This window comes from Syngnathus floridae, chromosome 3 (genome assembly GCF_059516105.1).
Source record: "Syngnathus floridae isolate MCC-2025c chromosome 3, RoL_Sflo_1.0, whole genome shotgun sequence".
In the NCBI taxonomy this organism is placed as follows: domain Eukaryota; kingdom Metazoa; phylum Chordata; class Actinopteri; order Syngnathiformes; family Syngnathidae; genus Syngnathus; species Syngnathus floridae.
In genome coordinates this window covers 11,256,924-11,269,224 of record NC_142415.1, presented here as the reverse complement: position 1 = coordinate 11,269,224, position 12,301 = coordinate 11,256,924, and the positions used below count along the sequence as shown (strand labels likewise).

Sequence of the window (12,301 nt, the reverse complement as noted above, 5' to 3'; positions counted from 1 at the left end):
TTTCATCTCTTACATTTTTGTAAGGCTGTGTTAATGTTTACCAGCAGCCTGGATGCAGCAAAATGCAAAATATAATGTAAAGAAGAAATTGTGTCTTGGAGGAGTTGACTGACAAATAGACAAATCTGTATAGTTTGACTTTAAGTAAGATCAGATTTTTTTATGCATAAAGGTTTTGGTCTTAAAAGCTAGGCTTATGGTAAAATTAAGGCAAATGAACCGTGAATTAATATGAAAGAGTTTTTTTTTTTTTTACTCTACTACAATTAGAATTGTTTACTCACTAAAAACAAACTTCAATCAAAAAGGTTTGGCATAAACATAAGTCAATACGTCATAAATCAGATCATGGAACAATATGTAAACATGTGGGGTCCACCCAAGCACTGAACTTGACACTAAATAAATAAATGTTGTATACATACGTATACTGTAAGAATAAGCCTACCGACAGACAAATTGCATCCGTGTTTTTTTGGTCCATTTCAATTTGATTAATCGTTCAGCCCTAGTTGGAACTACTGCTGCACTAGAGGTATAGCCATATAAAAATATTTTGCTGGGATACTTTGAAAACAACATAAAAGGTCATTTGTGGCAATTTGAATGCTCTTTCTTTCCACTTCGTGCAAGGCCGAGGTATGGAATCGGGACACTGTACCAGCAGATACTCAAAATCAAAAACATGCAATTGAGGCATCCCAAATAATTATAGTGATTATTTCATAGTTTCAAAGTAGAGGAGGTGTGCATTGAGTTTTTATTGCCTTTGTCTATCCATGCCCTGTACAAGCCACATTTTAATCCATGTCTCAAATAGATGGGTCCTTTGTAGAATTAAGAAAATTCTCTTCTTGTTTCTCCACTCAGCTGAAAATAGTGGATGTCGGGACACATTGTGGCACAATCTAAGCACAATTTCCTCTGTTAGGTGAAAGGTGTCACTTGCAATCAGGCAAGGACAGGCGGAGATGCAGCCATTGTTTCCTGCTGATCCCGGCCTCATCGCCGCACTGTGTGGGCACTAATGAAGAGGGGCACGTCGCGCTGGGATAGTTTACCCGCCTCCTCTCCTGTGAGTTGAGGACGAGAGCCAATCTGTCAAGAACACATTGAGTGAAATTGCCCTGTGGTACAGCCGTGTGTGCTGACAAGCCACTTGCGGACTGCCAGCCAACACAGTGACGCTACCACCCTGTATTGACAAGCAAATTACAGTCTCCGGCAGTCAAACACATCCGGCAGGATTCATTTACATCCATCAGCTCCGAGGCTTTGTTACCTTGTTGGGGTTTCTTCTGTGCGAGGGCCAGATTCCACAATGTTATGACAGAGGAGAATGCGTAGGGTTTACATGTGCAACATTATGACTGACAGCGTGGCCTGCCTCCCTGACTGGATCCCATTGCCTCAGCGGCATTGTGGGAATTAATTCATCCAATAAGATTGTTTTTTTAAACGGTTCATATATCGAATAATTTGACCAGAGTAAATTGGTGAACATAACACTTTGCTATACAGATGACATGAATGTATGATTGGGAGGAGTGGGGGGCAAATCTTTTTGCTGTACTACACGGTAGTGCTTTGAGATTTGAGTTTGGAAGCTCAGAAAAAAAAAGTTTTTAAATAAGGATATTGTCTGTCTAAATATGCTGCTGTATCATTTGTGTTCAACTATCTGTTGCTTAAAGTGGGATACAGTAACAACCCTTTTTGTCAGCTTGTCTATTGCTTTCCCAATCATATATTAGCATTAAGATAGCAGAGTTTGGGACAACTGTATGTGGTTAAAAGATTAGAATTGCTTATTTTTAATTTTTAATTTGACAGTAAACTTCAACCGGAAGAGGCAATAAACAGCTTGAAGTCTGCCACCAGACAGCACTCATATGTAGCTAAAATATTTGCTCCTACGTTGAAACAAAAATTTACCAAACAATGGCTTGGAAGTCGAGTCTTTTATCTCAAGGCATCACTGTAGCCATCTTGGTATTGTACACAATTTTTCTTTGGCACGGAGTGTAAGTCTGTACTTTTTCATTCTGAAGAAATAAAAGTGGCTGTTATGGCAATTTTTAATCATACTTATTCCGTTGTGCTTTCCTAGAAGAAGCCGTGGAAGTCACATGGTTTGTTAATCCCGGCTGTGTGGAAAAGGGCATGTTTGATTTGCCTTGCTGTTTTAAGGGGAGTCTCATTGCAGTGTAAATAGCAGAAAGCATGCGGAATATATGACAGGCTGACAGACTTCAATTAATGGGAAATGTACTTTTTTTGTTGACTATGTTTGCTAAAGGTCACCCAAGTCATGGTCATGGAAGCGCTGCTTTAGCCCATTCCCAGGGTTAGATACATAGTCAGAATTAATGACTCGAGACCTGTCTCCCCCGTTCACCCTAACCTTCAGATATATGACTGTCTCATTTGACCTCACAACACTATAAATAGATAAAGAGCATGTCTCTTTGAACCACCTTTCCATTGAGCCGATAATACCCATGTATAAAACCAAACGATTTCCATACATACATTGAAGATACATATCCACCCGGGCCCTTCAAACACATGCAAAGCATGGTGAACACCTTCCATACCTCTGCTAGCGCTTCTCATGGGTGCATAATGACACTGGCCTCTTCAGAGCCAGCTGCAAGCACTGTTAGAACTTGCCAAGGCTCGTTAACACTGATAGTGGTTGCCTTCGAAGGACAAACGCCATATATATCAACGTGCAACGAGTCCTGCCCCCGCTGTCTTCATTTCTCTTGTTTAATATACATCTCTCACACTGTTGAGCATCATGTAAAACATCTTTACACAACTTTTTACCATGATGACTGAACCTGCCAGTGTCTAGTATAACACCTTCCATAACACAAATAACAAAATTATTGTCATGTTGACATTCCTGAGAAAATATCAAACTACTGTAATGTCTTGAGATATAAGTCTGATCCATTTCTTAAAAACAATACATTTCAAATGAAATGAAATGCAATGGCATTAATCCATTCCATCCTGCCTCAAAAACTGTAATGTGTTTTGAATGAAAAAATTGCACTCCGTAATATTATAGTTAAATTATACATTGATGACCATCAAACTAATACTTCAGCACATTGTTCTGCTCATTGTGGTATGTGTGCATTTACCACCTGGAAGAAGTATAATTTCCCTGTTGGACAAATAAAGGAATATCTTATTTTACAATACAGACATAATGATATACATGGAGAAAGAGGAGTCATCACAACTCTTCAGTTGTAAAATTACGCCTTCGCAGAGGATAAAGAATATGCTACTGCTTAGTCATTGCCTATGTTTCCCATTAGCATTAAGCTAAGTGGTTGTTTTAAAATAAAAGTATTTTCTCTCTTGTATCTTTTGTTGAATATTAAATTATATAAAATATTAAACTGAAAGTGAACGGGAGTCACTTGAAAAATCGTAAGTTGGGTCACTTGTATCTCAAGGTGCCATTGTACTATTGTAGAGGTTCTTTTGTTTGAAAATGTCAAAATGCATTGTCACAGGAATAAAACCCCATGCTGTGAAGAGCTCTCCTGACAGTTGTCATTGAATGTAAAGGAAAGAACCGAGATAGTCATCTATATGAAACATTATAGCCTCAGGTTAGGCCCTGACCCAAGTCCATCTTGTTTTTTCTTTTTTAAATATTGTGTGAGAAACATCCTCGAGCAGTCCATGGGGCGTGGAGCCTTCCCCAACATTTTTTTTGCACACAGAAACTGATATGACTGCACACATTTTTGCTCCTATCTTCTTTTGTTTCCCTCAAACAGATAAGGGAAGCTGATAAAAGAACTATGTCAGTGGGTTTACAAGATAAAAAGCAATAAGAAAGAATCTCTGCACACACTGTCGATTGCCCTCTGATACATTTACTGGTGGGCCATTAAAGCAAGCAAAGTGATTCTCATTCCCTCAGATAACTATTATCTTCATACCTCCTCTGTGTGGGAAGGCCAGAGAGGATAAAGCCTCTATAAAACCGGATGAATTACATATGTAATATGATGAGCATGTGTGTGCGGGGGTTGGGAGGTGGTGCTCCAGGATTATTTAGTGTGCAGCTCATTACTTAGTGTACAGCTGCTTAGCCTTCCTTTCTGCCCAAGGCTTGGCGGGTGTCCCTAGCATTCTTTGTCAAAGAAGTGTACATACCTGCAGCTGGAGGGGGCTGAGTCCTGATGCTGCCGCAGCGGCCATTGTGGAGGGAATGAACTGCACGGGGTAGTTATCACCTGTCAGGGAGAGACAACAATGTACACAGGTTGAGACAATGAGCTGGCGGCCCGCAGCGTGCAAACAAGTGCCAACACGGATCCCGGGTCCTGCAGTGCATTTAACGTAGCACGCTGTAACAATCCCTCAGCTTCAAGCCCGGACATCTGCATTAACAAAAGGTTAAACTGGTTTGACTGGAGCGGGATTATTTGGGAACGTCACGCGCCATTCGAGCTCTTCTGAGGAACTCTTCAATGCTTGTGCGTGCTTGCTACATTCAGAAGCACAATTAGGGAGCTCCTCGGATATTCAATTAGCAGTTATGCAATAGGCTCAGCATGCCCTCTGAGGCATTAGGCTTGACAGGCTATTGTTCAGCAAAATATTGTTTCTGACGGGGGAGCAGATTGAAAATGTGTCTGTGTGTGTGTTTATTAACTGGTTAGAACAAGAGTGCTGGCAAAATAACAAGATTAAAACAAGGCTGCACATTTTCATTTCATACATCACTGCTATTGGGAATTGGTCATCAGACTGCCAACGGCCCGTTTGTTAACGTCAGTCTTTTGAAGACTGCCGTATGACTGATATTCACTGCAGTTTACAGACTGAACATTTAAAAGCTAAATTTCAGGCTGCAGAATTAGCATTGCAGTTTTCAACAACACCTTTTTGATTAGTCTAATAATATTTTGAATAGCTGGAATTTTCATTCAAGAAATTTCTGAATAGGGCATCTATATATGTGTTGCATTGAGGTGAATTTAAGACATTTTCAATAGGCAAAAGGCAGCAGCAACACAAGGTTTGTAGCTGGCTGGCTGGTTGGTTGGAGGCACACGTCTGTGCGCGTGGGGAGGGGGAGTTGTGGGAGTTGGCCTTCGCTCAGACCCCACTTCTTCATGTCGCTTCTCCTCACAAACATATGGAGCCATTAGGCCACAGACAAGGTAAATGTATGTACCTTCTCTTTCACTTTGCCCTCGCCCGCTTGCCTCACTTTGCAATCTTGTACAGCACAGCACAATGTGATACGGGACATGGAAATTCAATCCCCATTTAGGAGCAAATAAAATCACACGGCAGTAGTGGTTTCAAATAGTGCTGGCGTGGATGTGCGGGCTTGCGCTGTGGTTATTTCAACGCCACCTTCATTTCAGTATCGCTTTCCCTCTTGTCTCTCCGTGCTGCCTGTGACGTAGATATTTGGGAATAATAAATGGCTGGGTGTCTTTAGATGTCATGTGAAACCTGGGGAGAGTCATGTCCTAAATGAGTGTTGGGGAGGGGTGATGTGGGTCTTGGCTGTATTCAGCATATAGCCACTTGGCTTCAGCACAACGGGCATCGTGCCAGGTCAGTGTCATTGGTGAAGGCGGTATTATGTTTTAAAACAGTTTTAACTATGGCTTGTCCCCTGTTGACCTGCTCACTGCAACATGTCATTGAATAGAAAAGTCACTGAGTGGCACGGTGACCTAATGGTTGGGACATGTTGCAAGTTTGACTATCCGGCATTAAAATTGTTGATATGATATGATACGTTGTGATAAAAAATTTGAATAGGTGAAATTTTCATTTGTGATATCTGCAATGTTACCGTGACCCTTCAAGTGACTGGAATTCAGTTGTACAGACATCTGCAACATCTCACTTTTGCCATTCATGTATATGGGATTTTTTATTACAGAGAGTTCCAAATGAGTTGCAGATAATTAGCATTTTTTCAGCTCGTAAATTTTGTTGTAATTATCAGCTACAACATTGCAATTTCAGTTACACTAGATGATTTCACGTTTTTAAACTTTAAGATATTTGGAAAGGCACTTCAAATGCCAATTGTGGATAGGAAGAATTCAACTAAATTAACATTTTCCTTTAGAAACTTACCTCTCAGAACTTTGTTGTAATGTGACTTTTGTTTTATTTCTGCGCCAATGTGTTGTGAGGGGGAAAAGAACTGTGTGGTGCCATCATGCAGTAACATGAGAGCTGTATATAGGCCTGAATGCTTTTGATATCTTGGTAAACAGTGTAGATGGAGTGGAAAGTCCTATTTGTTTAAAAGATGAGCTGCTGCTTGAAAGGTTGTGCTTGTCTACCGTACAATAGCAGGCCATTGAGCACAGCCGGCGTATGGGGTGATGACTTAGCACCATGGTGCCCGAGTGACTTTGTTGCCATGTGAGCACAACAGGGTTGGGGTCATAATCAGTGGTCCCTGGGAGCTGTCTCATAATGATAACATCAGATTAGTGTGCCGTATGTAGTCTTGGAAGTAAATGCTCGGCCCCTTCCGTCGAGGAAAAACAACGTGGCAGTATCCTGCAAGCCCCGCAGGTGGGGGTGATAACATTGTGCTCCCTGGCTACATTGTGTGTATTGTATTGGACTTGGAGAAATAATAGATGTTTTGAAATAGCCCTCCTGTAACAGTTGTTTCCAGAAACCCCCAGCTATTTCTTCATCAACTCATGAATTATGCAGCAAGCATATAGACGGCAACCTCTGACCATGAGTCCCTAATAGCTTCTGTTGTTTGAACTAAAACATTTTTGATGTCAAACCTATTGCAAAAAGCACAGTGGTAAGAGACTCCCGCCCTCAGGCGCTTTGTTTAGGCTGTCATGGCTCCATAATTCCAAAATAGCTGACATTTCTTCTTGCAGTTTTATAGTTAATTCATTAACTGCACTTCCACACCTTTTTAATGTATTGCTGCAGCAAAGCTGCTGACTTCCTTGGGTTTCCCTTTGCTGATTTCAGTCATCTTTCATGTCAAGACACATGGGCTCGCTTTGTTCTGGCTATCACATTTTTATCAAGACTATGCTGACTTGTATACTCCATTGTTCACATAATATTCATACACAGTCTAATTTGTGGTTAAAATGATTCAGGGTGGAAGAAAAAAACATATAAAAAAGTATTTATAATGAGGATCAAGCGTATTTCATTTTCACCAAGTCAAATGAGATTTTGGTGATTGTTTGTCCCTTTTTAATTCTAAAGGTAATTAACCTTTTTAGTAGCTGGATTTGTCAAACCTGTTTCCTACATCATATTGATGTATCGTTGTCGTATAACATTTTATTACAAAAATACAGTAGTCTCATGCAACGGTAAAATGGTTCTTATTTATATCTCATTGGAAAACTCATCAGGCGCAGCTGGCTGGCTCTGTCTGTGACCATATCTGCTATTCCACATAGACGACGATATCCTCTGAACCTAACTCTTGTTTTTTTTTTTGTTACTCACTCAAAAGCAGTATTAAAACTTGACGATATCAGAGGAAGAACGTACATGTGTAGCGAAATCACAGGAGGGGTTGAATGACTTAAGTTGCAAAGCATACCTGGCTTATAAGACATTCCCGGAGGGAACAGAAAGCCTTGCTGGGCGGCGGCGGCTGCTGCCAGAGTGCGTTGGTCGTGTGGAAAAATGGGGATCATGAGCGGAGGCATGTGACCCTGGACCTGCTGAACAGATAGAGAGCGGAGATCAGAGAGAGGCCTAAGCGAAGGCATGGTACACAGAAACGCAGATTACGCTCAGGGTGGGGAGGGGGAATTCAGATCACAGGTTTCCCTAACACGTGCTGACAGGGGGCTCTATGGCAATGGCAGACTCTCGTGTCCTCTCACAAAACCTGGCAAATCTACGCTTGCTCGTACTCCAAACCACTGTTTCGCTTGAAGACATCAAAGACGGCACTTATTGTTCCAGCGCCAGCAAGTGGAAGTCACAGCATGACTGAAAGGGTCTTTATGACTTCTGCAGAGGAGTACGGCAAATGCTTCCACTAACTCCTGACTGTTACAACAGATATTCGGCAGGAGGAGGATTGTTCAACTTACTACACACCTCACATCATGTCTGTTGCTGGGAAAAAAAAAAAAAAGAATGGCTGAACAATACAGCAGTGCCTTGAACAAAAATGTAATTTGTTCTGTGACCAAGCTCGTAACCTCAAACACTCATATCTTTTCCCATTGAAATGAATGGAAATGTCATGAATCTATTGGAGACTTCCCTAAAGCAACGGAAATTTTAGAGAAAAAAATGCACTTGACAATACTGGATTTTCTAAAAAACACAGAGTGATAATATAATTAAATAGAATAGCTTGTATCTAGAAAAATATCATAACTCAAGGTACAGACATTTTTCTGCAACAACATAGGACTGCCATTTTGTGCCTGTTTGTTGCACTCTCACATTAAACCTTAATCGGCCACTCAATTGCTGACTTCCTTGTCCTAAAGGGAATATCAAAACAAACTCCCCACTTGTGTCAAGGGTGGGTGAGCAGCTTATGTCTCCGACGTGCTGTGCGGGGGGGTTGCACATGTGGCAAAGTCCAATCTTACTGTCACTCCCCGCTTCATGATGATCTTTGACGGGGAACAGCACAGCTACCATTAGCATGTGAGGGTTAATCTAACATCGGGCAAGGCCGCCTCAGGGTAACCTACCGGGGAAATAGGTTAATAAAGGTCATCTCCTAAAATAAACACTTTACAGAATGTTTCACAATTCAACCCTCTTTAAAATCAACCTGCAATAAAAACGGGACTGGGTGCAATTACTGCCCCTGCATTGGGGCATGAAATCAGCCTGATATGAGCCCCACTTTTTCAGCTTCTAGATGCCTGACAGAGTAATGTGCCCACTTTCTCTCACACTTGGAACATACTAAAAAAAAAAAAAAAAACATTGATTCAACCAGGGGTGCCTAGCTACACCAAAAACTAAACAAATAGGAAAAAAAGTCCAGACGGTCTTTTAATGAATTATAGAAATATATTGTACATAACAGCAATTATGTTAAACTGTGATTCTACAAAGTAAAAACGAAATGTCAGGCAGACGGTGACAAATAATTGCTTTATAGGGATTCGCTACTCTGTGTTTCCGAGCTGAAAGGTTGAGCAATGGATCTTGGCTTCACTTGTATGGAACATATGGAAAAACACAATCATTAATGTCAGAACATAACATGAGTCAAGCGACGGTACACAGCTTTTCTGTGTGTGGCTATTTGGACAGTAAAACCAGATGGGCTCTCCTCCTGAAGATGAGAGTGACCATACTGGTACTGCAGATGCATATAGAAATAATTTTCTATTTCTATTCACTGTTTCATATTTTTCTCTCGATTAAATTTAGATCACTGTATTTCTAGATCTTTGTACCCAGGTTTAAAATTAACTACAAAATTAAATTGAAATTTACAATTTCGACAATTTAGACAAATTTAGATAAATTCATTGTTGCATTCCTTTCACACATTTGTAATTTATTCTATTTTGAATGGAATCACATACGCAATCTGAAAATACTTATAACAGATGCAAAAAAAAGAAAAATGAGGCCTTAGAACTTTACATTTCTATAACGCTTAGAATAATTTGACACAACTTAATTGCAGATAGAAACATTAATGGGAAAACCCGACACCCACCCCCCACAACATTAACTATAAATGATATAATTTATTTTAGTATATCAACTTTTATTACCTTTAGCGTTTAAAATATGCCGCAACATTTACTGGATTTATCCAGCCAAAACTGAGTATAAATATGCACTGGTTGAGAAATAAACGCAGCGAGTTTGAATGGATGTGATTTGCAGTAATGAGCTTCAAGCATTAAAGTTTAATAAGCAGCAACTAATGTCAGAGCGAGGCGTATCAAATTGTGTGGTGCTTCAAGGTGGGAACAAATAGTGGAGCTTAGTTGGGCTGTCAATTAAGTGCTCGCATGTTGCAGGGATGTTTCAAGCATACTGTAATGCTGAGTGTATTTAAAGTAGGCAACAAGAAAGGAGAAGCACAGTTTGACATGCAAAAAAATCTCAAGTGTGTCTATGTAGGGTAGAGCTAAATAATTTAAAAAATAATCTAATTGCATTTTCCCCCTCAGAATTGAGATCGTAGATATAGATACTATATTCCGTGTATGTACTGTAAATACATTGTGCTGCCAGCGCTTCTTTGTCACAGCATGGCTAACAACTGGATAATGTAATTTCACACCATCTGCCTTCAGGCTTCATTAAAGAACCGTGAGTGGGCAATCTTATAAGGAACAGGTGCTATTGTTTGTCCCTCAAGACCTGGCACTAAGGATCTGACTCGGAATACTTGAAGAGGAGCATCTGTAGTGATCAGTCAGACAGACTTGGCTGAGGCCCTGCTCTCTGCCAGGCCGCGCTCCAGCAGAGGTTTTCGCCTCTTCGCAACATAGATCATCAATTCAGATGACCCGATGAAGTCTGTAGCGGACCAGCGCGCAAGCTGTTTGGCTTTGAGGGGAGAGTCTATTGAGTGTTTGATAAATAGAGCCCACTTGCAGTTGTAAGGCAAGGGAAACCATATTGAAACCTTCTGCAGTTGTTAGTCAGGTTGTTAAGAATATAAGATTAATCTTTTTGATTGCTCCAGCCACAACTTTCCACAGTTTGTCTTGTTTTGTGTCACCTGTTTCTGCCAAATGTAAGAGTAGTTTATCCATGTGGGTTGATTTCTACTGAACACCTTTTTGTGACTCAGACCCATTTTCCCTATTGAAATGAATGGAAATGTCATTAATACATTGCAGCCTCCAAAAGCACCTGTTTGGTTTTTGCAGCAGCTTGTATAGAGCTTGCTCGTAATTAAAATTTTTGTTTGCAACACTAAGCTACAATTCCATTAAGAAACAGCTCATAACTCAAAAACTCACAAGTTGGTGCTATCAAATCAAAGAGTTGGCCTGATGTGAGCTATCAGTGCTTCCACATCGTGTGGACAAGGTCAGATTTATTCATTTTCATTCATTGTCATTTATTTTTAGATTTTTTTCTGTAAACCTTTGTCATATATATGAATGTGACTCGGCGTCTCGGTGGTGAATGGATGGATGGATGGATGGATGGATGGATGGATGGATGGATGGATGGATGGATGGATGGATGGATGGATGGATGGATGGATGGATGGATGAATAGATGGATGGATGGATGGATGGATGGATGGATGGATGGATGGATGGATGGATGGATGGATGGATGGATGGATGGATGGACAGATGGACGGATGGATGAATGAATGTGACTCAGACACAGACTTGGGATACAAAAGTAAGAAAAAAATAACGTGACCAGAACATCTCTATTTTCGACCGTAACTTAACTTAAACTGTGAGGTGGGTTAGGTACTCCTGCCTTTTAGCAATTGTGAACTACAACAGCCAAGCAAGCATCTCCCAAACACAGACTACAAAAACAGATGTACTTGGCATTACAACAGTGGCCTGGGCCTCCTGTCAGCACCTGTATTCTTCACTGTCTGATGAGGAAGCCTCTTCAAAACACCCACAGGGCCTTAGGACTCCCCCCCCCACCCTTGAACATCCATGCACTGATCCATGCACGGGTTCGCTTCTGTGATGAGAACAGGGAGAGGCTGTTGCTTTTACTGTCACAATCTTTAAACGTTGACAAGATAAAGAAGCAGTAAAAAAAAAAAGACTTGCCTCTTTAACCGCCACGTTTCATGGTTATTGGCTTGAAAGGACATTCTGTTTCTAATATCCCGATTCATTGCTACTTGAAACCCTGAAGCACACCTCTCACACAGATGCTCAGAATTAATCTGCCTCAAGCAGACTTTTAGAAAGTACTGCATTACAAGTTTTTTGTAAAAATGCTGGTTTAAAAATAAAGACAAGTATGTGTGTTATGAGAGGTGTGCAGGTGAAATATAGATATGACTTCTTGTGTTTCATTGACGTCTCATGTTAATGCATACATCCACAATTTATTAGCTGTCATATTGCCAGCTCTCACTTTCTTTTTTCACATATTTTACAGGAGGGGTACCCTGTAATTTTTGCCCAGCTGTTGCCGTAAGAAGTGAGAGATCACACTCCTTCCCCCCTGCTTGCCAGTGCGCTGCACATGAAACACTGTAAATGACAAGAAATCACCTTTTTGTGATCCACTCCAAAGGACAGAAGTTTTTTAACCCCATCGGTACCAGATTGTGTACAGTTAGACTTTT

At 40.7% G+C, this 12,301-nt stretch overlaps 1 protein-coding gene across 8 annotated transcripts in view; it reads right to left on the bottom strand.

The window, feature by feature from the left end:
* Positions 1-12,301, bottom strand: part of sox6 (SRY-box transcription factor 6) — a 123,309-nt gene that overhangs the window by 33,391 nt on the left and 77,617 nt on the right. For 7 of the 8 annotated variants that reach the window (XM_088370863.1, XM_088370866.1, XM_088370868.1 and 4 more), the window contains 2 exons: positions 7,610-7,733; positions 4,189-4,268 (listed from right to left, as the gene is read on the bottom strand). In XM_088370863.1, coding sequence (XP_088226989.1) covers positions 4,189-4,268; positions 7,610-7,733 — 204 coding nt within the window. The remainder of the gene's footprint in view (positions 1-4,188; positions 4,269-7,609; positions 7,734-12,301) is intronic. The other variant, XM_088370865.1, reaches the window with a different exon arrangement.